This window comes from Lonchura striata, chromosome 8, assembly GCF_050655825.1.
Source record: "Lonchura striata isolate lonStrDom1 chromosome 8, ASM5065582v1, whole genome shotgun sequence".
NCBI lineage: Eukaryota > Metazoa > Chordata > Aves > Passeriformes > Estrildidae > Lonchura > Lonchura striata.
Genome location: NC_140710.1, coordinates 28,969,071 through 28,995,608, shown reverse-complemented (window position 1 = coordinate 28,995,608; position 26,538 = coordinate 28,969,071). Strand labels below are relative to the sequence as shown.

Genomic DNA, 26,538 nt, shown 5'->3' with positions numbered 1-26,538 from the left:
TCCCTTCTACTGGCAAACAATCTTTCCTTGTTCCTAACTTCTCAGCCTCCCTACCCCCTCCTTTTCTGGAGGGTATGGATAGGAAATCCGAAGGAGGAGTTTCTTCTGCTCTCCGAGTGCTCGTGGTGACATCATAGGTGGGCTGAACGGCTGAGCCGAGCGTGTGTTTGTTTAAAAAAACACTGTCCAAAAGTGATGTATATGGAATCTGGGTCAGCTGTAGCTGGTTAGAGCCCTTCTGCATGTGAGAATTAAACACTGCAGTTTCAAAAAACATCTCTCTCTCTCTCCTGGAATAACGCATACTGGAGCATTACTTTTTTCCTTTTTTTTTTTTCAAACTGATTAGTTAGCTTGGTTATCGTATGGAGAAACCCAATTCCTCAATACAGCTTGGATGTAACAGAGAAAGACAAAAGCAGTTTTCAGCTCCAGCTGCAGATTAACACTCCACACCATCGGGTAATATAGGAAGCAAAAGCAATTTGGCCTCTGGATTTTCCATCTGCCACAGAAGCAAACCAGCTGGAAGACTTTATTTCTTGGTAAGTTTTAAAGTTATTCTTACTTACAAATTTAATTTTGAGCTATTTCTGAATGCTACATGCATCTCCCTCAACATACAATTGTGAAGAAACAAATCCCTCTCAGCCTGAGAAACATTTGACAACTAACATTAAGACTCATTTTGTGGCATTTGGTAGACTTTGGAAAGAATTTTAAAAAGGCACTGCATAAGAGCACAGACTAACTTGTTCCAGTTGGAGGGATGAACAAATTTCGGTTGTTTAGCTGTATTGTTATCTACAGTTACAGAAAATTAGCACTACCAGATTCTTTGCTAAGCATGTAATTTGGGTACTGTGAACATACTCATGTGAAATTCTGATCCTACCAGAAGGCAAAAGCCAAAAATCCTATCGATTTCAGGGCAGCTGGATTTCACCCAACACCAGAGCATAGACCTAGCATTACTAGAACTAGAAAATGGATACCTCAATAAAACCACTGTGAAAAGTCCCAAGCAAGTCAATGCACATCTGTAAGTAGCAATCATTGTCTATCGTTTCAAGTATGTTTTATTTATGGTACTTCTGAGGAGTTGAAGTTGCCCGAGTCCCAGAGCCAACCAAGAAACCAGTCAGACATTGATTCAGAACATAATCAAGTTTGTAGCACAGTCAATTGTGCAGCTGAAAATCCAAAGAACTTGCTGCAACAGGTACTAATGCCTTCCTTATTTGTACCTCAATTGAACTGCAGTTTGTTTCTAAATAAAGATCCATTTCATAAACTTGAAATACAGTGTACAAAGCAACACTACGTTAAGTGGAAAATTGAGGGGTTTGTTACAGTTCATTAGAGGAAGGAAGGGAGAAGAATGCTGTTGCTAATCAATGATTCAAACAATGCTGTTTACAAACAGAAGAAAAAAGTACAGATGAAAACCAAAAAATACTTGCTTATGCATAGGAAAAGCATAGAAAAATTTCTGAATGCTGACTTGGAAATTAAAATACAGCAAATAATCCAGAACAATGTAAATGAACTTCAGTGATGTATTTGCATTTAAAAACTCAGAGCTGCCTGACACAGTAAGGGAGAATGAAGGGGCTGATGCTACAAGGAGAGAAAGTTTTACAGAAGACAAACTTAATTAAGATTTAGTAGCTACCAGAGGAAAAAAATCTGAAGCAGCCTTGATAAACAAGAAAGAGGTATCCTTTCTAAGTTTTTGAGCCTGTTTCCTCACAATCCTTTTGTGCTGATTTACATAAGGAGGAGAATCATCCAAACAACAACACAACCCCCTTTGAAGCACATAATATGCTTTGGACACCAGGCTCCATTCATTCATCAACAGCCAAGGGTTTGATTTACACTGCTTAGAACGATTCCTAAATCTTCTACAAATGAAAACAGCTGAGTCAATAATTTTAAAGCAATAAACTGGCTGTATACAAGGTTTTAACTCTCTTCTTTGCTGCCTTCCAACTTTAGAGTTCAAATTTCAAAATGCTTGTTTTAAAACAAATAATGAAATACTAATATTATGCTGCTGCCAAAATAATTATCTGAAGTACTGTAAAAAAAAATACACTAGTTGAAGTTTTAAAAGAACTTACTAAAAAGAATGGAAATTTTGAACCTTTAAACTTTAGCAGTAACTACATGGCTCTGTTGGGTTTTAATTATTGTTTTACTGGGCTTTGTTTTTTGTAATGTGCCCTATTGGTTTGGTCCTTAAAATTTATACATCAATGAATGAAGTACAAATTCCTGTAGCACTTCAGTATTTGTTCTAAGCAGAACTCTGGAGCCCCAAAATCACACATTTCCAAACACAAAATGCACCACTGCATTGTACCTACCTGTTCAAACAGTGCAAACACACACAGTGGCTGACAACAAATGCAGAGGAACCCCCATGCTAAAAAAACTTCACCAAAAAATCTGCAAATGCCATGAAATTTTGCTGTGCCTTTGGAATATCTACTACGACAAAATTAACAAATCTCTTCTGTGGAGAATTTCTAAGAAGTTATCATTTTTAAAAGGGGCATGTTTTCCATGACAGCCTCAAAAACCCCTGGAGATTTTTAGATTGCCTGTCCTAAAAGGAATCAGATTCACGGCAATCTCTGAGAAGCAGAATTCTGTGACTCAATACATCACATATCTGATGAGCAAAACCCAAGAACATATTATTCCTGGATCCCAGTCAGTACAATTGAAAATAATCCTGTTATTTCAGCAGAGGCAGAGGGACTTGCCGGAAAAGCAATTGTTTATACAGGGAGAAGGAGCTTACTTAAATACAGACACATACTGAAATCCATGGGAACATTTCTCCTACAGGAAGAGGGTTTTCCCCACATTAGTATTACTTCTAATGTCATGGACTCAGTTTTAAGCTAAAAAAATCTACAAAAATCCTCATTTAGCCTGTGCAGACATAGGGGAACACAGCTGGGTTTATTGATTTCAGCTGCTAAGGCAAAGCTCAACAGAAAATGAAGTCTGTGTAACATCAATAACAGAGCTCCATGATAAGCTGGTATCGTGGTCAGGGCATCTTTAGTCTCAGGATTGTAATTTACTTTCTTAAAGAACCCAGTCTATTTCTCTTCCTGTTACACGTAAGAGGGCACTGCTGGCATTTATCACTTGACCATATTATCTTAATAAATATTTTGAATAAAGATAAGTACTGATACTGCATTTTCCATACAAAGGGAATCCTATATTCCCATTTATCTGCAACAGCTTTGTTACATTCACCCATATCACCCTACACTGCCCAGGGAGAACGAGCCTTTGTCAGCTCTGGAAGAGTTTGTGTTGTGGGTTTCCAAATTTTACATCCTGCTGAACATGAGTCACAGCAGTACAATGAAGAACAAATAGTTTGTTGTGCAGAAAGCTAAAAAATGCCAAATATATACCAGCTTCCCCACATCCCCACTATTTACTTGTGATTACAGTATTTCTAGGGGAATAACACAGTCTGTGTTACAGCAGTTAAAAAGAGTAGTTACTGGATTGTTTTGCTCTTTTAAATTGGAATTTTGTACCTTTAAACACTTTTTAAAGTAATAAATCAAAAACTAATTTTGAAAGCAAGTTGGGGTTTTTTTTGCACAGGGATCACTCTGGAAAAAGAAAGAAATCAGAAGAAATGGCACTAAATATAAAATGGTATTGAAGCCCTGTCTACAGCTCTGAGTGTTTTTGACAAGCAGATGAAGAAGCTTGTGCTGCTGTGAATAACTGCACATTTTCTTCTGCAGAAGCCATAAAACATCAACAGCCCAGAACATACATAATGAAACCTCTACAGAGATCTGAGACCCAAAACTGGGTGGCACAGAAACACAACAGAACCAGCTAAAATGACCGTTTAGTCTAATCTAAAACCAATGACATTTGATAAAGAGTTAAACAATGTATTTCAAAGCAATGGTATGTGCAATCACAAGATACTTGCTGCATTTCCAAGATCTGCAGCAGCAGCCCCACTCAGCAGAGGTGACTCCAAACCTGCAGGGAGGGTTGGAGACTGGTTCTGTCTGAGCTGATCCCTAAGCCTCAGCTGCCTCCTAACAGTTCTGCCACTACCTAAACACCTAAACCTAGGAATCCAGGACAAAATGTGTCTGATCTAAAATCCCTGAACTATTTCCCAACTCTAACTTTAATTTGTCATTTAGGTCTTACACATTAGGCTATCATTCTGGGATACTTTGGATAAACAGCTCCTATTTTTTTAAGCTGCTTGCCCAGAACATCAGGAAATTTCTGAAACAGTATTTTCATTTCCTTCTAAGCTGATTAAAACTCCAGGTAAATATCTTGCTCAGAACCTATTATTGTATAACAAGTTAGGCATTAAGCTGCTCAAACTTGACAAGCAATATTTTAAAACATTTAATTTTTTCAACATCAGCATTTCCATGGAAGCATATACGTTCCCTACCTGGTAGATTCCCAGAAGGAACTCATCCCTGCTTATCTGAATGCCTCAGTTCACTACAAGATATTTCTAAATTTCAAATTCTAGGGCATAATCTTATGCAGCTGCTGGATTTGGCTATGCTGTATTAGACCCTTTAATTCATTTAATGGTCTGACAGCACATGTATAGACACAGAGCTTGAAACTTTAATACATAAGGGCAAAAGTTCAAAATGAACACATTTAATATTAAAAGAAATGCAGAAAGCAGACTGCAGCAGAATACATGGCTAGAATGTGGACTGTGTTGCAAAGTGCTTTGTTTTGAAAAGTCATTTAAGTTCTATGAATTTCAGAGGGAAAATGTGCTGGTGTGGGGAAAATTCCCCAGCCATTCATTATTTCAGTAACCCTGTAGGGTCTTTAAAAGTTCCCAAGAACTAAAATGTTATTCACTTTCTTGGACTGTGAAGTACCTATTACACACTATGAAAACAGCAAAATACTGGACTTGTACTATGGCTTCATCCTCAACCATATGCCACAAAGTCTCTATCCCTCAGTCTGAAAATAGTAAATGCAAAAGTATCAAAAAATGAATTAGGAGATATAAAGAGGTTTTAAACTTCAGACAATTAATTCAGCTCATCTTTGTCAAATTAGAAACCATACACAGACCAGTTTCCCATGCACTTCCCATGATGCATGTGAACATTCAGCCTAATAAACTACCAAATCTGATCACTGTCCAAGTGATTAGTATTTTAAATGTCTGAAATTACCAAAGAAAAACACACAACCAGCTCTGGAGAAAAGTGATACCTTTTCCTAACTTTTTTTTCTTTAAACAGAAGTTACAGTTTCAGCAGAGAAATATTAACAAAACTATAAAGTTTTGTTTTTGATTAGACACAAAAATACTTATTACTATAAACTAAGCTAAGTATTTTAAAATAAACTCCTCAAACTTATGTGCTCCCTCCATTTATGCAGGGTAAGAAAGGATTTTTAGTACATGTTAAATGTGTTTTCTGCCCCTTCTGGAAGCAGGGTTTGCAATACAACCATCAGACAGACAAAAAGTTACCAAACATTTAAGCAGAATTCCTAGCTCTAACTCCTGATTGCATGTACATCATGGTTTAAAGCTTGTAACCACTGCTCTTAGTGAAGCCAAAAACCCAAGACTTGACAGGCTTCCTGAGACTGAGCAGACACCATTTGTTACAATAATATTAAAGCCAGTAAGGGAACTGGGCAAAGGGACCCGACCCAAAAGTCACCTTATTATTTGTAACGTGAATGTAAAAGAAGCAGCACAGCTCTGCTTCTCCTCTGGGATCACTGCATCAGGATTGCCAAATACACTTCAACTTGGACCTAGCAGGAACAGAAGGGTAATTAACTTTCCCTGCTCTTACTGTATTACTCTTTGTAATTATCCAAAGGCCACTGTAGAAAGGGTATCCAAAGGCTGGCAAAAGGAGTCTAGAAAGGAAAGTCAGATCAACAGCTGAGATAAGAAGAGTTATCTACTTCACAAAGCAAACAAACCATAAGAAATGAAGGGTTTTTTCCTTATTTAAGTGCTACCTTTATTTATCAACTCAAATTTAAAACCAAAAAACAGGTCTCAAAAACATTCCCAGATCTTTATCACTGCACTTTAACTCTTTAGAGTTAAAAAAAAATCCTAGTTTTCCTTAAAAGAGGAATGAAACACTTAAGTATGGTATTTATAATTACAACACACCAAATACTTCATCATTATTTGAAAAAGATATTCTCAAATATACAAAAATAGTGTGACAACAATTCTAAATGTTCATCTCAGGGCAACTAAATACGGACACATATGCAGAGCAAAGAGTGTTCTAATCTTTCCTTACAAATTCAAAGTCACTTGAATAAGTAATTTTTGATGCTTGTAACAATATCTAATCTCCTGTCTAAACTCATGTCCAAAAATAGTCTTAAAGATGTGTTTTTCAAGTCTGTGAAAACTGTGTATATATAAACTTGAAAAATGAACATATATATAAATCAGTATGTATATACTATTTAACAAATTATATATATATATCTATATATAAAGCTAAACAAGGAGCAGAAAAGCTTATACAATTCAAATTCCAACATTTATATAAATAATTTCATCTCCCTACTTTCCTTTCAGAAAGGTATTCTGCAAGCTCTCCATGTTGCATAACCTCGCGCAAGTAATTGCAGTGAGCACAGATCTGAGCAACCTGATAATGGAGTGCAGCACAGAATCAAAGCACTACAATGTTTCTGAAAACTAACCCATTGCAACAACTCCTTTACTAAATCCTGTATCTAAATTATAGTGTTTCCTGCTCAAAACAGCCAGGCAATCTAATGGAATCTAAGCCCAAGGAAGAGATTCCAAAGGTTTGGCTACATACATGCAAGTAAGGCAAACCCACCAGTTTAAGTAGCTTAAAAGTTCAGGAGCTTTAGTTATGCCTCTGGTTTAATGACTATCTTTTATCTGTTCAACAGGCTCCTCAGAGTCATCACACTTGCTTTAAAATGAAGATATTGAAGTGGACTTTGGGTGTCCTGCTGTTCCTGCTGCTGTCTATCGGGCGCTGTACGGAACAATCCACGCCGAGAAAAATGCCCCAGCAGAGGCAGCCTCGTGCAGCAGACGGGGGAGAGGAAGGGAAGAAATGTGGTTACACCTTCCTGGTCCCAGAACAAAAAATCACAGGGCCAATCTGTGTGAACACAAATGACCCAGGCACTGGGAACAGGAAAGATGAAGTCACCAGGATGGACATCGAGAACCTGAAGGATGTGCTGTCCAAGCAGAAGCGGGAGATCGACATTCTGCAGTTGGTGGTGGATGTCGATGGAAACATCGTGAACGAAGTGAAATTACTGAGGAAAGAAAGTCGGAACATGAACTCTCGTGTGACCCAACTGTACATGCAACTCCTGCACGAGATAATTCGCAAGCGCGACAACTCGCTCGAGCTTTCCCAGCTGGAAAACAAAGTCCTTAACGTTACAACAGAAATGCTCAGGATGGCAACAAAATACAAGGAGCTTGAAGTAAAATACGCGGCGCTAACCGACCTGGTGAACAACCAGTCCGTGACTATCTCGCTGCTGGAGGAGCAGTGCCTGAGGATCTTCTCGCGCCAGGACCCCCACGGGTCCCCACCACTCGTGCAGGTGGTGCCCCAGCACATCCCCAACAGCCAGCCCTACACTCCCGTCCTGCTGGGAGGCAACGAGATCCAGCGAGACCCGGGCTACCCCCGGGACAGAGACGTACGGCCACCACCCGACCCCGCCACTTCTCCCACAAAGAGTCCCTTCAGAGTGCCACCCCTGGCTCTGATCAATGAGGGTAAGTTACCTGTCACTATTTATCTAACCTGAGATCTCTCCACTTCTGAGGGAAATTGTCCCAACTGCTGGATCTTTGCCTCTTTTTTGCCAGGGTCAGGATTAAAAGTGCGAGACAGCTCAGATGTTTATTAGTTCTTATCTGTAATATATTATTAAGTGTGAGTTCTACATCTCTTCACTCTAACAAACTAAAAATGAAGCCATAGCTCTCTGTCTACAAGGCTTTTTAAGGATAAACTGTCCAATTAAGAAATGACACCTGAATTATTTTTACTTTTGACCCAATAACCAATCACACATGACCCACAATGAGGACTTTTTTATCCAATTACTCAAAACCACCCTAACACTTGGAGAAGAAGGTGAACAAGAAGGACCAGCCTCTGCCCTAAAACCTCCATCTTGCTTTATATATATATATAACTATACTGTAAAACATTAAACTCTTAAGTTTTCCACCATGTGATATTACACACTTCTATTTAAACTCCACACCCACAATCCCAGTTCTATCATTCAATTTTGGAAGCCTTCTGCACTGCCTCAGGTCAAGTGCAGTGCTCTCCTGGGGGTCAGTGCTTGTCAGCACAGAAAGTCTGAAATTCTCACTAACCAGGGCTCCAACACCCGACCATAGAAACAGAAGGAAGAATTTAAAGTACTGGTACAGCTTGCTCTTGCTCCTGATTTTCTCTCTCCCTTCTACCTCCTAGGGAAAGCTTTAGTTTGCCAAATGGCCTAAGCCTCCCTAAGATGAATTTGTTGAAATGGCTGATACTCAGAAATTCAATCTGAACAAGACTCACCTTCAAGTCACAAAGTGTTGGGGTTTTTCTCCGCAGCCGGATTTGAGTTATGAAAATATGAAAATTCAGTATTAGCATAAACTTTCTAACATTTACCCATTTCTTTGATGATGCCTGATTGCTACATGTTACAGTAGCTGGCAATAGTGAATAAGAGGAAGTAATTAATCATAAACAAATAAAATAACTTCAGGTTTTTATCCTTTATACTTAATATTTGTCAGAAGAAAATTCAACTAGAAGAATTTTCACCCTTCTATTCTGCTTTAAAATGAACATCTAAATCCACCAACACAGTTATGCAATGAGTCTCTAAGTATTTAGTTGAAATATTCAGGAGTGGTAAGCTTGAAAGGATAATTGAATCAAAGCTGGATCCAATTAGAGGAACTCAGCTTTGAAAATTTAAAATCAGTAACTACACTCCCAGTAACCTGTTGTCAGTAGGAGATGGCAAGTTAAACTAAAACCATAAATATTATGAAAATACATTCAGGAGACTGTATCCTATCTTCACGTGTTACACTCTTTAGGTCATTAGATAAATTAATGTATCATTAGGAATCAAAATTAGTGACAAGACTATTAACTACCTATAAGCTGCTCTGAACTCTATTACGTTTCTCACTGTATTGAAATTTTGACAGAATTGCTATTTCAAAGAAATTCAAGAATTCAGAAAAACAAGTTTTTCTCAGACATATCTTTGAGTACTTGCTCTTGGCTTTTGTTGGCACAGCAAAAGGGTTTGGTGGGGGGTTTTGGGTTTAAGTGGCTGTTTTGTTTTTGTTCCTTTCAAATTGCCTTTAGTCACAGCTGAAAGTTGAACTTGATTCTTAAGATGAAGCCAAACATTCATTTGTGACTGTTCTGCAGCATTGCACCCAACCAGCTGCTGATGTAAAGAACAACTATTTTTATTCAAGGTCCGCAGAAAATTCAGGCATGAGCCCAAGCAAAATGCCAGATGTCATGTGAATTTCAGTGGCACATCATGACAGAAAGGAAACAGTTCATATCAAAGCATTGCATTGATGTCTGGTCAGACAGCACAAGTATAATTCTAAAAAAAGCCATGACTTCCTGCTTCCCAGCAAACCCTCGCTTCCAGGTTCTGTTCTAAACACATCTTTTTCTCAGTCAATACACGCCTGCTGCAACAGCACCAAGTATTATCCTCTGAATTATCTACCCTGGTGTTCACTGACCCCTCTACCCCCAGAAGGTGAGAGTTTGAACCCATTTTTGGAAGAGAACACCAAGAAATTTTAGGAAGATTATTGTAACATTATTCACCTTCCTTTAATACTAGATTTTTGAGTTGGAATTTTAAGTGTTCCTTGCAGTGCTTGGGAAAGGGAGGGTTGAGAATTGCTACAGCTGGTAGAGCACCAGTTATCAAACCAAAATTTGACCATTCCAACACAATGCCCACTTACTATCCCTGATGTTCAAAATGAAGGTAAACAGATTTCATGGTGCACAGAATCAAAACTATGTCACAGAACAAACATCCTTATGGTTAAAAGATAAACATTTTTTTATAATGTATAAAGATGTCAAAAAAGACCAATGAAAACCAGATGGTCCCAATAATGAATAGACCTGTTAAAGACTGATGTCAGAGTAAATACCTGCACCTCCTCACAAATACTTGCATGCAGCAGATGGGTCAGAAAGGTCAATGTGAACCTGAATATTGAGTGGAGAATAAAATGCAAAATATATGGGGAACAACAGGACGAAGTTCTGTTTCCTGAGTATGGCGGTTATTTTGTATAAAAATTGTTCTAAAAATTGAGGAAGGCTAATGTGATCACAGACAGGATTATGAGCCTGGATCTGGACATACCTGTGAATTATAGTTGTCAAAATTACCTTAATATTTGGAATAATAACCACTGACCCCCAGAATTACTGCCACTCTTTTTGCAAAAAGTAGTTTCAAGTAGTTAAGTAGTCAAGTAGTTAAGTAGTAGTTCAAGCAGTTTCAAGTTAGTTAAGTATTTGAAAATTTGACACTGCCCCATATAATAATTTCTAATACCTCTTGGTTAACAATACAGCTTCTTTTTTAAAATATACGTCCAATATTATTTTGGACTTTTCCTCTACTAATGCCTTGAAAATCCTGTCTATGAAGCTTACACAAGCACAAGTTCTGTATCATCTGCTCAAGATAACATTTGGCATCTCAAAATGGGATTTGGCCATCAAGTTATCAAGCTTTCAACTTAAAATATTTAATCTCTTTCCTTCTCTACTTCATTTAATTTAGCATAGAATATGATCTGCACTAAATCATACATCTAAGCCACAATTTTGGAAGTGCAATATTTAACAGATCATCTTCTCAGAGTATTTCTGACTTATCACTCAGTCACTTATGTCTCAGTGACTTATGTAGACAGACTGTTACAAAAGACTAGATGTGCATGAAATACTTACATAAACTATAAAGTATAGTTTAGGTGTTTATAAATTATATGTAAAATATAGTTTATAAACTATATGTACTTACTTATATAAACCATAAAACCTGTAAGATTTTAAACAGAAAACCATGCATTTTTCATCAGACCTCCACCCACACCAGCACTGTAGAGAATCACTTTCACAAACCTCAGTATTCCCACTGAACAAGATCCGTTCTTATAATATGAACATGAAATAATTATAACTAACAAAGAATTTACTTAATTAAAAAGATTCAAGGCTATATGCCAAAAATTATGGGATATGTTGGATTTCCTTACATTCAGAGCAGAAGTCTCTTTCCTCTACCACAACATTAATTTGTGTTAATACATGCAGACACAGCTGAGCATCAAAGCAGATGAGTTGCATCCTGTGAACCTAGTGCCAGCTGAACTCCAGAAGTAATCCAAGTACTACACAAACAGACTGGTACAGTTCTATCTGCCTTAAAAACTACTTCAAATGACCCCAAACATCTGCTTGGTCTCTCATGGTAAAAAATGAATGCTCAAGTCCGCATCCAACAATAATCATGTGGTGTAACACGCAGATAACAACAGATCTAATTAAGCTATTCTTAGTGTTCAATTAACATTACAAAATATAAGGCTTATTTGTTTATACTTTTCCTAAAGCAATAATTGTTTTACAAATATACTTCTGGAACAACATCCCTGTTTGGTTATAGAGCACCCAAAACTATTTCAGACAGATCAAGGAAGGGGAATGAGACCCAGCTTAGTCCAGGAAATTATCTATCCCCTAGACAAACTCTGGGAATTTAAATTGTGAACAAGAGGCGGGGAGAAAAGCACTTGTATACCAAAGCTATAGTATTTATTTGCTAAGGTTCCATTGCTTGCACTGGAAGAATGACAAAGCCATCCCAATCCTGACAGTCCAGAAATATTTACAGCAACGGCTCAGTGCCTGTGACATTCCTGTCACAGCCACAAGTTTTGAGTACTCATTAGATATACAAGCTTCATGCACTCTAATTACGCTTTACAGATTTCTTGCTAATTACATATTGTCCAACTAGCAACTACTACCTGAAAATCTAGGAAAAGTGTGATTTTCAGCTTGGTTTTGTCACATAAGCTTAATCTGCACTTAAATTCCTTTCCCTCATCCTCTACTTTTGATTAAAAAATAACCTCAACTAATTTCTTCTATGCTGTTTTGCACATGAGCTGTTTCTGTGACTGAAGGGTTCTCTCTGAATTTCCAAGAAGATTTGAGAAAATAAACTCTCTAGAAGGAGAGGAAAGCTGTAGTTTATTTTCAGATGTGCTGAGTTTTCAAATACATTTAGGGTATCCACCACTAACTAGTCATCAAAACACTTTGCTTTTCATTAGTAAATTACCGGTTTCTCTAAACCAACTGAAGCAATGACACATAAACACATTTTTTTTCAAAAAGGAAAAAAATTAAAACAGCACCAAAAATTGAAAGGCAAACTAGGCAAGGTTTTCAGAGACACATAAACAGCATCCTTCTCAGAAAATTACCAGATGGTCTTTTCTAAGTATTATTTGTAAAACCACCATTCACATGGACTAAAACAGAACTTTCAAGCAGCACTCACAACAGCAACAGGAATTTTGTGCAGCCACAGCCCTGAGAACAAATATGTGAGTCCTTTTAGTTGCTCAAAAATCCTTCTCAATTGCTTGCTTATTTCCTTCATCAGTATCCATCTACACACATCACATCAGGCTGACACATAAAACTTAAGAAGAGTCCTATCCACAGTTAACAGCCTAATTCTCAAACTGGCTAAGTAACAGCAGAAAATTATGCAGCATAAGAATTCTCTCTAAATTCTATGTCTGTAGACTCTGGCAGTGAGTATTTCTAACAGCAGCTCTCAAACTACTTATATATTCAGAAATAGGTATGGTTGGTTGGGTTATCCTGGGTTTGTTTTGGTTTTTATTTCCACCAGTTTGAAACTGGTGTGCCAGAAAATGAAGGAAATTGATGTCTGCATTTTGCACAAGAGAAGAAAATAATTAATGAAAAAAAAATCATAATGTCTCTCAGTATTAAGATCTGAAGTATAAATCTTTGCCAGCAGACAAAAAATCAGGTGTTGGTAACCAAAGTCCATTATTTATTTAGCAAAACAAAATTTTTGTTCTAAAATATATGGAGAGAGGATATTGACATGTTTGTTTATATATACAATTAATCTCAGTCAGGAACTTTTTGCACTGTTTTCCATGGTAGGTTTATACTTAATTGAATTCTTGACTTTCCATTACAAAATACTCTTGGACAATGGGCACTGCAACCAATCTTGAAGGCTTACAGTATTTTTTTTTTTCCAAAAGGTCCATTCAAAGACTGCCAACAAGCCAGGGAAGCTGGACATGCCAACAGTGGGATTTACATGATCAAACCCCAAAACAGCAATGAGCCAATGCAACTCTGGTGTGAGAACAGCCTGGACCCTGGAGGATGGGCAGTAATCCAGAAGAGGACAGATGGATCTGTCAATTTTTTCAGGAACTGGGACAGCTACAAGGTAGATTCTAGAATGCAGAAAATCAGTGAGAAAAGAAAGATAATTGAAAAGAGTGATCATCCCTTAACACATTTCAGTGAGAAGGTCCCATTTCCTTCTGTGCAGAGTTAACTTCGTATGAACCAACCTGTCTCAGGGAGCCTGGATTTGTAATGCACAACACAACTATTCTAGACAGTGGCTGGGAAGTCATTTATTAGAAAGTTCTAACTGAACACATGATTTTTATTAACACTGAGAACTACAGTGAGTACTTGTAAAGTTTCATTTGTCTCCCTTATGAATAAGCAAACTCAGCCAGTGAAATTAATCATTTAAACACACAAACAGATTTGCTGGATTGGGGGCTCAACTTAAAAATAGTTCTAATAATCAATTGAAGGAAGTAATTTCCATCTATTAGAAACCTAAAGATGTCAGGCTGGTGAAAGGAAACACATTACAGTGTGTTAGTATGATATTATGCACTAGCAGGCAGAATGTCTAGGATGACAAGAGGATGCTGCTTTGAAAGAATTTCATGCTAAATGGGAAATTTGAAAATTATTTGGTTGGGGTAATAATCTTAGTAATAATAATTACATATAAGACACAATTAACATGAGGATTTTTGCTTCTTGCATTCTTGGAATTTTGTGATTAAAATATTAATCCCTAAATCATAATAGCTAAAACAATTATTCAATAATCAATCAAACAAAAAATTATGCAAAGTCTTTACTTCTCAGAGCAGTACATGGTTTGTTTTGGAGTTGTTAAATGTTATAAAATGTTTTAAGGCAGTTATCAAGTGCCTTATAAAGCAATCATAAACATTCTGAACCTAATGCAACACCAAACACTAACAACACTGGTTTACTTGGGGAAAGCAGACAGCAGATAGCAAATATCACTTCACAGCTACTCTGCTGGTAGTCTGTGATTTGAAAGCAAAGATGTCTTTATATTTAATTTATAATAAATCCTGTAAAGAACACAGAGGAATAGTGCAATTAAATTCACAGTAAAAAACACCAGTTGCAATGCAGAAGCAACAAGAAGTTATTTGCCTTGAACATTGAGACTGTTGATCCATAAATACTTTTTCCAAGCTGGAATTAAAACCTAAAATTCCTTTATTCATCCATTATTACAAATCCCCTTAGCTTTGTCAAGAAATATTGTTCCAGTTTCCCTAGTCTCCCACCCTTTACCTTAAAAAGAGGAGGACAGCAAGAATAGAGATGTTTTGCCACCATTAATGATGCTGGCAGCATCTCATGCAGGTTAGCAGTCCCAGTGCAGCAAAATAAAGCACTTAAATGCATGGGTTGAAGTAATTCAGAAGTTTAAAGGCTTTCAGTATCCAAATTCCACTGGTTTATCACACTCCTGCTGATGAGTGTTTCAACAAACACAGAAACCTAAGCTAACAGCACCTTCCCATCTTCTTTTGCACAGAAAGGATTTGGGAACATTGATGGAGAGTACTGGCTGGGACTGGAAAACATCTACATGCTCACCAATCAGGATAATTACAGACTCTTGATCGAGTTGGAGGACTGGAGCAACAAGAAGGTGTACGCAGAGTACAGCAGCTTCCGCCTGGAGCCCGAGAGCGAATTCTACCGCCTGCGCCTGGGCACGTACCAGGGCAACGCCGGGGACTCCATGATATGGCACAATGGAAAGCAGTTCACAACACTGGACAGGGACAGGGACATGTATTCAGGTAAGCAAAGCAGTGTGGCTGTGAAAAGTGAGTTAAGTGTGTCCCACCAGTGACACCACCTCAAAAAATACAGCATAGGATAAAAAAAAGGGTGTAAATTCTGATAAAATAACCTTATTGGAAGATCCTTTGAATCAATGATGATAAAAACCACATTGGCAGGGCCCCCTTTGAGCCCCTACATCTGTCAGAAATTAAAAATATATCGCCCTCACTGACAACACTCTGCAGGAATTTTCTGTTTAGCTCATCACTTGCATGTGTCTGCAATCAGAGTATCTGTTCAGGTGATCTCTGAGTAGTGCTGCTGCCACACAACCACTGGGGACTAAAGCCTCTGAAGAGCATGAAAGGAACTGCAAGTGTGCAGAGGTTAAGTTGTGTACCAACACTTAAGAAAGGGGCCCATCATTTCATTTTTGCACTCCTTAAAGCTCATTTTTCTCATTTCCAGTTTTTCCCTTGCAGTAACAGGAAGCTTGGAGAGTGCAATACTTCAGCTGCCTTTCCTCAGCTGTCAATAACCATAAAGCTGGACAAATCCTGCAAACTCTTAGACAAGCCTGTAACAGTAAAAACACAACTTACAATCAACTCTTTGTGGAACCGTGGCCCCGCGTGCTGCTCAGGGCTGTATCAACTCACATTGCTTCCACTGGAGTATTTCTAAACAGTACATAATCCAAGTTCCTTGGGTGTTAGCTCATGGACAAGCAGTGCTGGCAGGCTGAGAAGAGTTCTCTCTTTAATTTTCAGCTGTCACATTAAAGACCATGTCAATAACCCCCCCCTCCAGCAATAGCTACTGTTACAACAGAATTCATAATTTAGCAAGAACAGCAAGATGTGACCACAACAGACTATGAAGTACTTCCAAGCTGCCTCTGTGAATAAGCCACAGTATGAAAACATTTAGTAAAACTCCATTTGTACTGCTTAAAGCTGAAGCTCACCCTTGTCCTTCTGTTCCACAGGAAACTGTGCTCACTTCCACAAGGGTGGCTGGTGGTACAACGCGTGTGCACACTCCAACCTCAACGGGGTCTGGTACCGAGGGGGCCACTACAGGAGCAAGTACCAGGATGGAATATTTTGGGCTGAGTACCGGGGAGGTTCCTACTCCTTGAAAGCAGTTCAGATGATGATCAGACCTATAGACTGAGGAGGAAAATCCCACAGTGCTCCCATATAAAAGTCTCAGTGTTTGAGCTCCAGAAAAATAAAATATTACTTTTTCATCATTATTTTGCACAATCTGCCCCTGCAAAAAGCAGGTCTACAGTTTTCCTGTCTTCTTTCCCCTGTCATGTTCCCCCCTCCTTTATTAGGACCCTTCTCTACTGTGACAGTGTTTTTTTTTAAACACACATTCACAAAAGCAGATGTTTGTGCTTGCAAAGCATATTTATCTTTTTTTTGAAGATCAACATGTTTGATGTTAACAGTCAAAACTGGTAAAAAATTCCAGGTCTTTGACAAGATATAAGCTTTTCCAGTTCAAAAAGCTTATGCTTTTTCAGGTTAGCTCAACCCTTAAATGTAAATATGTGAAATGACATTGTCTTGCTTTAATGTGAAAATTGATTAGTTATTTAACAATTTATTTAAAAATGTTGGTATTACTTTCAATGAAAAATATGACTTCACATTACTGTTTGATATTTACTCCAAGAACCTACATAAAAATTGGAGACAGTTTAGCTTTGCCAGCAAAGAAAGATTTTTGCAACAAATAATTATTTCAAAATGAAGAGGCAATTTTAAAACAAAATTTAAAAAAATTCTTAGGGAATTCTCTACACTGCTAAAATCTGCAAGTCCTACCTTCTGTAAAAATTTAGGCAAAATGTTCCTTGCATAAGAAAATTAATTGTATGAAAATTTGGATAAACCTGAGACAATCAAATAACTTGGTAATTTTTTTTACTTTCAACCCCCATATTCAAGCATTCTAATTAAACTTTGAACTTAAATGGCAAAACTGAAAGTCGAGGTATTAAAATTATGACTTGAAACTTCCCTGCTCCAATTAGGAGTGATGAGGGCTGACCAAGCATTCACACATAATCATTGAGATATGAGATATTCAATCCTGAACATCAGAAGTTTTCCTCCAACACAGCTTTCTGCTCCACAGTAAAACAAGGGTTAGAAATCAGCTCTGTGTTCTTCCTGACATCCCAAGATTGGGCTGCTCTTATGACACACACATTTCCCTTGCTTTACACCCATATAACTTTTGATACTGTTTAAACCAAATTTTAGCTTCTAGATATCAGATTTCCACTGGAATTAATATGTATTTGAAGAAATTAAATAGAAAATACTTTCCAAATATTTAACAAAAGCTGTACCACACACTGATTCAAAAAAAGATATTTCCAAAATCAGACACAACCAAACATTCGCTTTAGGTACCAGAATCTTTCTTCTGTTATATAAAATTATTTTATAACTGCACTTGTAGCCACACAGGTTGCCTGATTTAATTTTGTATTACGTAAAACTGAATATACTGTTCTGCACTGTAATCAATGTGTTTGTTTAGCAACCCATATGTGCCTTCAGGATTGTAAGGAACTTTGTCCTTGTCTAAAATAAGAAACCATAATAGCTAAAAGAATAATCTAGTATTATTGTTATGTTAAATTAGTCAGTATCAATTACTATGCAAAGCCTCGTATGTAATTCAGAGGAGAAAAACCAGCATTTTGCTTTCAGAACACACGCTCTGGAGCAGAGATAAAGCTTCATTGATAATGTATGCCTGCAAGGCTTGTAGTTAAATCTTTGGTCAAAGATCAAAGCCAACCAGTTCCACCAATATTTAATTGGGGTTGGCAGCGGTGGAGAATCAGTCCCAGCATATTCCATTCCTGAATTCCAAGAAGTTTAACTGACACAAATGTTAAGATTACAATTCTGAAATTGTTCTTCATATAAGGAATATTTGTTTGTTACAAATATGATACAGACCTCATTGACTGAGTGTCCTGCAAAATATTTTTTAATTGCAAATGCTTAAAATTCAGACTGTTTATAGCCTGTCCTTTTTTCTCTATGGTAGCTGGATAGAAGAGCAGTTCAGGTAAACTTAAAAAAAGGAAAATGCCCTTCAAAACATTCCTTTAATGATCACTTCTGACAGCTTTTAGTTCACACAACAGGCAGATTTCATCTCCCTGTCAGAGAGTATTTTACCCCATGAAGCTCTTGCCTGCTACAAAAACAGTAACAGTGTTTATTCAGTGCAGTCAGCGAAAGGTGTACTTTGCAGAAACCCCAAAGTCAAATTAGCTTGCTCTCGGCCTTTTAATTAAATCTTATATATTAGACATCTAAAAAGTGAGCCTTCCCCGATTTAAAGCTGCTGGATGACATTAACTAAGCATTATTACAAAATCCACCCAGAAACCTCAGACTGTACAATGCTGTCCTCAGAAAGGAAAGATTTAATTAAGTTGCCAATTTAAGATTATGAGGAATGAAAGCATAGCATGTCTTCTTCAGATTGGTTCACACTCTGTACAATAATTCACTTTCAAGTTAATTACTGCACTTTCAAGTGCTTGCAACTTTATCAGGTTGTAGCTTTTGGGCCAAGTTTTCTAAGCAGGGTGAATGACTTAAAAAATTCAATGTTTTCTTGCACACCTTTTCTTTTGAAAGATTTTCAAAAGAGTCTGTAGCATCCCTTGGGCTTCGTGCCCTGGGCATTCAGAAGCAGTCTGTCTGGGAGGGACAAAGCCATCACGATTCCTCTACCATCAGGCCAAATTTAACCAGGCAGACCTCAAGAAAGCTCAACTCATACGAAACCTGAAGCACAGGTTTCACATCTATTTCCAAACCCTATTGCAAGCACTATCACTGAAGCAGCTGAATATCCCTCAGATGAATACTTAATAACCTGTTTTCAGCTTTTGTCTTTCTGGATATCACTCCTCAAAGACAGCTATAAGAAAAATATCTCACAAGGTAGTACTGCTTAGTTAAATAAAAATCTTACTTCTCAAGATACGGCTCAGTTGTTTCATTGTACAATCTCAAATGGATCAGAACTCTGGAATGAGACTCCCTTGGAGAATAGGGTTTTATTCTAAGGTGAAATATAACATCACATGCAGAGCTCCCATTTGTTCTGCCTGCTTCAGCTGTCTGGGTGATGCAACACTGGTAACATATCCCACACTGTGTATCAAGGGCTTGGTGCTGAAAATAGTGGTGTTGCAGCTTTTCACACTCACAGTTAAGTAGGTGAGTCCACACTGATGATGTGCTGCTCTCACCTGCATTTCTAGAATTCTGGAATCACATCACAATTATTGCTGCAAGGAGCTGAGAAACATTTTTATTTCCTCCCCCTCTTTAAATGTGGAAGCACATCATTATCTTGTCCACAGAGGGTGAGCTGTGGAAGTAAGACAACAATCTGTACTTCTGTGGCTCTGCTCCTATTGTCAAAGCCAAGAAAGCATTTCAGCTTTTTCTTATCGTGCCAAGATGGCCATAAAAAAAACCCAAACTATACCCACATCTGATATTTGGCTGCATAAGGGAAACATTCATCCTTGAAACTGCAGCTGAAATTCCTTTATATGCTTACTTTCCCTGTGACCTTCCAAACATAGGTGTCCATGACCAGAGCTTCTCTAGAGGGGATTTGCAATGGCAAATTTAATTTTGTGGCAAGTCTGATGCCCTACACCCTTCCAAAGAGCATTTTGAGGGAGTGTGGCAGCTGCTGGCTCTCCCCACATGGTGAAGAAACCCCCACTCCTCCTTTTGCCATGAGAGGGAATGCTCCTCCTGAGGAATCCCTTCCCTGCACATCATCATTTCCATCTGCAGACCTCTAGGTAAGCTTTCCTACGTGTTTTAAACCAGGAGCAGCACTACTGCCTTACAGAATCTTATAGCAGAAGTATTCCTTTTAGGAATTGCAACCTGTAACTGATGAGCTTAAAACAGTAAATCAAACAATCAATTTAAGTCACTTTTGTTCCAAATGACTCTTATGTTAGTAAAAATGCTTTGGGAAGAAAATGGAAGAAATACAATATGTTAGTAAAAATGCTTTGGGAAGACAATGGAAGAAATAACAAATCCACTCAGGTCTTAGCAGAGATTAAAGCTTTTATCAAATGAGGAAACTTGGACTCAACTAACAATCCTCCAAAGTGGATCCAGATTTAGCATAACAATGTTCATGGCTTTTTTTTTTCTTTTTGCCACTTTTTTAAACTGCACACAATTAATTTTAGAGAGAGTGCACCAGCAGGAATTTGCTATTCCGTTGGAGAATTAAAAAAGGCTTGAGGACATTCCTTATGTCACTAATAAGAACTGCTATCACATGCAACCAGTTCACAACACATGCTTTAACTACAGCAGGTCACAGTAAAGATCATTTCTTTCTAAATAGAAAAGAATTATATATTTCACTTCAAACTACCTAGTCAAGCCCAAATGTTATTCTAATGCAAAATTAGACAGCTGCTACTTATTGGAGAAAACATCTGTAACTGAATAAAACTCAAAAACTGTTTCCCAGTATTTGGCTTGGCATTTTTATAACCAGCAAGGAAACAATTTGATGTTTCAAAAATCATGGCATACAGGTAAAAAGCATCAGCATAAGAAGCACTTCAGAACTATATATCAAGTATCTATATTGTCCATGTATACAAGATGGGAAAGCTCCATGGTTCACCACATTACATAATGCTTGGTTTCCTTTTTGTGCCTTTCAATTCAGGCTTTGAATGACAAACACAACAGGGCATTAAAATCTGGTCCCCCATTGTGAAGTGCTTTTTCTATTTCTATAGCAAGCATGTAAAATTCAACCAATTAATCCTGGAAAAGTTAACAGCCTAGCAGAGTAAAGGAAGTATCAAAATTCAGGAACAGAGATTACAGTTCAATAGGCTTTAACAACCACAAGAGCTCATCTTAAATTCAGGTGTAAGAGCAACTTATTACCTGCAAAAACAAGAACTGGATTCACAGTTCCTTAACTTTATGAATTATCAACATCTCGTGAAACAAAAGCTACCTTAAAAAGAGCACACCTACCATTTTAATGTCTGTTTAGTTTAAGTAATACTAAATTAGCTTTACAACAAAACCAACACACATTAAATGCCTTTATCTAGTTTTTAAATACACAGAAATATAATTTACTAATAATTGTTCCATAAGGCTGAGTCACTTAAAGCAGCCTTGTCACATTGGTGTATACAAAATGCAGCAATATATCCAGATTTTACCATGTTCCAAATTCTAAGATCTATATTTATTTCTTTCAGAGGCTTGTGATTTATTAATAAATTAATTTATAATAAATTAAAAGCTATCATTACTAGAACAGTCAAGTATTTAGTATTTAGGAGGGCTAGCAGGCACAATAGAAGTACTTCTCCAGAAGTCATTGTATCTGTACAACATGTGGCAAAATAGTTTCCTAGAAAACTGATACTGGATGTAAAACCTGCAGTGTTTGTGACCTTTAAGAGGTATTTTCTTTTTGAGGTTCTGTCCTGTCACATACAGAGTGTTCAGAATCATCTTGGGCTGTAGATTCTTTACTGAAGTACTCAGAGTTTCCTGACTGCTTAAAAGATGGTGTTTAGTTTGTGTAATTACTGGAGAAATAGGCTACAGCTTACCTAAGTAGGGAATACAGGGAGTCATCTTCAAGCTGCTGATATAGTCTCTAAGCCTTTTGTAATTATCTTCTTTACTCATAACATACTCCAGCTTGTCAAAGGTGGCTTTATCTTTCCTACTCAGTAACTAGGCAAAGAAAAAAGAAAGCAAAACCAGATGAGTTTAAGTTTGATCATGATGATTTCCTCTTTTACCCTTACAAACACAGATTTCCACTTCCCCATTGTTGTTGCTGTTATTGGGTGCTGGTTTTTTCTGTTTTTTTTTTTAACTCAACTGCTTCAAAATTACATTATTTACTCCTTAAAGAGAAGCACTTAGAAAGTTCGCAAAGAAAAGCAACAATTCTGGGTGTTAAATTCAAAAATACTTCTAAAATTAAGCAGGTAAAAATGTTGGTATCCTGGAGGCTCTTTCTGAAACAATGTAAGTTATCAAAAACAACAAATCTAGCTGACACACATCACAACTTCATGTGCAGTCCACATCAGCAGTATTCATGCCAGTAACATTTTCACTCTGATTATCCATAAGTGTGTTGGCTTGGAAAGGGATGAAGTCAATTCTCTTCACAGTGGCTAGTATGGGCTACATCTTGGATTTGAGTAAGGATTTTATCTATGTTTTTTTTTACAGAAGGCTTATGGAGTTTTATTCATCTGCCAGCTGGCAATTTTACTGGCTCTTAATATTACAGAAATGTCCACTTTGTACAGAAAACTTAAAAGTCATGGTTCTCCTTCATTATCCATTCCTCCTGCCTCCAATCCCTTCCTTTGACAAGAATTACACCAACCAGGCTCTCTTTGGTAAGAAATGGGGAAAGCAAGTCAAAATATTTTCCAAACATCTTGCTGAACTGCTGCTCCAAAACTGCCTCAAAGTCTCCACTTCAACTCAGAGTCAGAATTTAACAAAGGGTGTAAGATGCTCCCACTCAACATTATGGAAGGAGATTCAGCATTTCAAGTCCCAGTCACAATTTTTCCCTGCAATGCAATTACAAGGGTCAGATCACTGAATTTCTATGCATATTTCCTTCAGTTAAAGATCAACCTAAGTTTGAGCCTAAGAGAAGTGAATTCTCCCTTCTGTCAATTCACATGTTGAAATAATTTATTTTTACTTCCATTTCCTATATTGGTCTCTTCCATTATAATTTCATTGTTACAACTCCATTAGACAGCATATTTGTAGTTCTGCCTTTGTAGTTGTGAAGAACAGTATTTGGCATAATTTTTATTTGTCATTAATATTATTTATTATTTTATCCTTAATAAGAAGAATATTTGGAATTACTTTGAGGACAGACAAACTAAACACTGGCTTTCAGGAGAAAGCCACTAGTTGAAAGTGAATTGTCTCCTAAGACATACTCATCGCTGATATTCCAGCAATTAATTTGCATCGTTAATTTAGGTTTGGTTCCAACACTCAAATGAACAGCATCTCCATTCATCAGAACTGCAGACTCTTCAGAAGAAGGAAGCAGTAGACTGACATGACACCTTTCCAACCACTCAAACATGGCATTTATCTTTTGAAGTTCATCTTCTCAAAGCTGGTTCCAGTTTTATCAGCCTGGACTAGCTTGCTTCTAATAATACCCTAAAACATTCTGCCATCATTTAATGTCTGAAAGGTTTGTGTAGTTTTGCAGACTGAAAGGTGAGACAAGACTAACATATAATTTTCAAACTCAAATGAAATGAACTGTATTTTCCTCAAACCATGCTGATTTGCACACTCTTATTCAAGTCTGAAGTATCTTTCCAGGCTCTTTGGATCATCTTGTAAGAAGCTGACCCTGCATGACTTCCCCTGGTGCTCCTAGGCTAATCCATGCCATGCCTCCACTTCTTGCATTCAAGGCAGAAAAGTCCAGAGAAGCCAAGCACATTAGAAGTGTTTCTGTGAGGGCCCATTTCTTAGTCCTTCAGTTTTGGAGCTGCTTCTTTTTTAAATAATGTTTCTTCTTCTGTCTCTTGGACTAAAAGAACAGTAAAGAGCTGTACATATGCAGAGACAATAAAAGCTAAGGCTGACAGTTTATAGCAGCAGGGAAGGAGTTGGAGCCTTCTAAATTGCTCTTGGCTTTCTAGCTGCAGTGTGCCAGCTCTGAATACAACCTTTTTGAAATGCCAGCAAGAAGAGATGAGATCTCACGATGCTGGCTCACTCTACTTCACATATTTAATGAGTATTTGCTTTATTGCCCAAACCCTCACTGGTCATCTAGAATTCCTTTACATTAAATGGAGAGAAGCTGAATATTCTATTCTGTGAACTTTCTTGGAAAGGCTCACAATTCTTCTCAAGTTTTGAATGGGGCAAATCACACATTAAAAGTAGTGCTTATTATTCTCCAGAGCTCAGAGTGTGTGCAGGCAATGAGTGAGACAAATTTCAGACAAATTCAGACATACCGTCAGAAGACATGAATTTCATCTTTTTTAGGAACATTAGATTACCAAGCAAGTATTTAATGGCTCCTTTAAACTCTAGATTCCAACCATTTAGGATGGCTTTTTTTTTTTTTTTTTTTTTTTAGGAATGAATATAGTTGCAGCTACTTTCCTGATTCTGAAAATTGAGTTGATTGAGAGTTGCTACAAATCATCTCAGAAATAGAGAAAAAATTCTTCCTTGTTGAAGGTTTTGGAGGGTTCCTGTGCAACTTACTCAAATGCCTTTGTGACTCAAGGGTTGGTGTGCCTTTTCTTGCTTTTAATATACCAAAAGCCAAAGGCTTAGAATTATCTTCAGGAATTTATAAGCTGAACTTCCAAGGGAAAGAACAACTAAATCAGTTTGCAGTACACATTGCTGGGAGCTATCCTGCAACTTGCATTTGCAAAGGCTTATGTAAGATGATGAAAAGTACAAACTCGCTTGGAATTGTATGAGGAATCAAACACCTGCAGCAATGTGGGAGAAGTTACCTGAAATTTCAGAGGTTGGAAGAGGGCTGAGCTATAAAGACTGATACATATGTGAAGAGCACACAAATAAACCTTGTGAGTGTAAACTAGTGCATAACGAAGCATCAAAAGAAACTGAGGACTCCCAGATCTGAATGGCATTATCATGGTAGTAATTAATGTGGTTATTATTAATATATGGTAATAGTTACATTTCATTTGAGCTGTGCACAAAAAGAAATTTAAAAATCAACTCAGCCTCACAGTTACATAAAACTATTGAGGCATCAATTCCAAAACATAAAGTCTAGAAACCAGAAGTTCTCCTTGAGATAATTTTGAAGTGTTAATTTCACTAAGATTTCCTCAGATACATTTTTGGTATTTGGAAGCAATGTCTAACTTAACTGTGCATTAGCAAAATGTGACCAGAATTCTAGAGGAGTATCTTGGCAGAAGTGAATTATATTCAATTTTGGGATTATTTATCAACTGAATGACATTTTCATGCAGCTATCAGACAAATAAACTTTTTGCAACACCCAAGGATGCACTGATGTGTATTCAGTGAAAGCTTTCAGCTTTTTTTAGTGATATGCACAGGAGCATCTCAATCACATAATTTTTTCTGTCACACTGAATGTCGCAGTCATCTGAAACAGTTAAAAAAACTACACAATATATGGCTCAATAAGGACGTTTTTCTAAGCTCTAAAGTATCAATGAGCAAAAGTAATTCCTAAAATTCTTCTTATTGAGGATACAATGATAAACAATATTAATGCCAGTCAAAAAACAGATGACAAAAATTATTCCAAAGAATACTGTCCTTTCACAATTATACAAAGACAGAATTACAAATATACTGTCTTAATGGAGTTTTAACTATGAAATGATAATGAAAAGTGCTAGAGTTAGTTATCAGTCAGAGAAACAACAAATTTCTTTATGGAAACTGAATCAAGTTTCTGAACATCTGCTCTCTATAGCAAAAAAAAAAAAAAAAAAAATTCCAACAGTATAAACTCCTAAATGATTAAAGTATGACCCGCTTTGGCATTCAGAATTTTCCAGCAACTAAATACAAAATAGCTTTTGGCCAAATGAGAAGCCTCTGAATTTAGCAGAATCTGCAGGGATCTGTTTTTCAGAGGAAAATATTTCTACAGCAGAACGGAAAAAAAAAAAATTAAGAGGAAAGCATAGATTTCAGAGGAACTAGAAGCATTATGTACACAGCAGAACGAAGTTAAAACTCTCTGTAGTAAGTGCTGCATCCTTGAAAACAAGCTTCAGGATGCTGTATTTACCTGAGAACAAGTGATCCCCAGCCCCTTGTCCTGCTGGTCCTCACTTACCGCCCACGTCTTGGTCAGCCGGAAGATGGGAGCACTCTGGAGGCCTGACACCACTGCCATGAGAGCATGGAGGTTATTCAGCTCATACAGCTTCTGAGGACAAAAACAGAGGAAAAAAACAACAATAAACAACATTCCAAGTGTTGTCAATAGCGAACACAGAATAAATAACTATGTAAAGATGGAGACATCTTGCATGTTCTAAAATGAAGTGTTACAGTGA

The 26,538-nt window shown here is 37.3% G+C and overlaps 2 protein-coding genes across 11 annotated transcripts in view; one reads left to right on the top strand and one right to left on the bottom strand.

The window, feature by feature from the left end:
* Nucleotides 1-26,538, bottom strand: part of RALGPS2 (Ral GEF with PH domain and SH3 binding motif 2) — a 113,820-nt gene that overhangs the window by 38,660 nt on the left and 48,622 nt on the right. For all 9 annotated transcript variants that reach the window (XM_085586683.1, XM_085586688.1, XM_085586682.1 and 6 more), the window contains 2 exons: nucleotides 26,316-26,408; nucleotides 22,036-22,162 (listed from right to left, as the gene is read on the bottom strand). In XM_085586683.1, the coding sequence (XP_085442809.1) occupies nucleotides 22,036-22,162; nucleotides 26,316-26,408 (220 nt within the window). The remainder of the gene's footprint in view (nucleotides 1-22,035; nucleotides 22,163-26,315; nucleotides 26,409-26,538) is intronic.
* Nucleotides 89-19,380, top strand: ANGPTL1 (angiopoietin like 1). Of its 2 annotated transcripts, none has more exons than XM_021545914.4 (5): nucleotides 89-545; nucleotides 6,979-7,834; nucleotides 13,460-13,653; nucleotides 15,094-15,364; nucleotides 16,339-19,380. In XM_021545914.4, the coding sequence occupies exons 2-5, from the start codon at nucleotides 7,009-7,011 to the stop codon at nucleotides 16,524-16,526; spliced, it is 1,479 nt and encodes a 492-aa protein (XP_021401589.1). In that variant the 5' UTR covers nucleotides 89-545; nucleotides 6,979-7,008; the 3' UTR covers nucleotides 16,527-19,380. The 2 variants fall into 2 exon arrangements, with proteins under 2 accessions (XP_021401589.1, XP_085442828.1); XM_085586702.1 differs by lacking the exon at nucleotides 89-545 and adding an exon at nucleotides 557-1,042.

Coding starts and splice junctions, on each gene's coding strand:
- ANGPTL1 (XM_021545914.4), top strand. CDS start 7,009: ATGAAGATATTGAAGTGGACTTTGGGTGTCCTGCTGTTCCTGCTGCTG. Junction 7,835..13,459: donor CCTGGCTCTGATCAATGAGG/GTAAGTTACCTG, acceptor TTTTTCCAAAAG/GTCCATTCAAAGACTGCCAA. Junction 15,365..16,338: donor GGACAGGGACATGTATTCAG/GTAAGCAAAGCA, acceptor TCTGTTCCACAG/GAAACTGTGCTCACTTCCAC.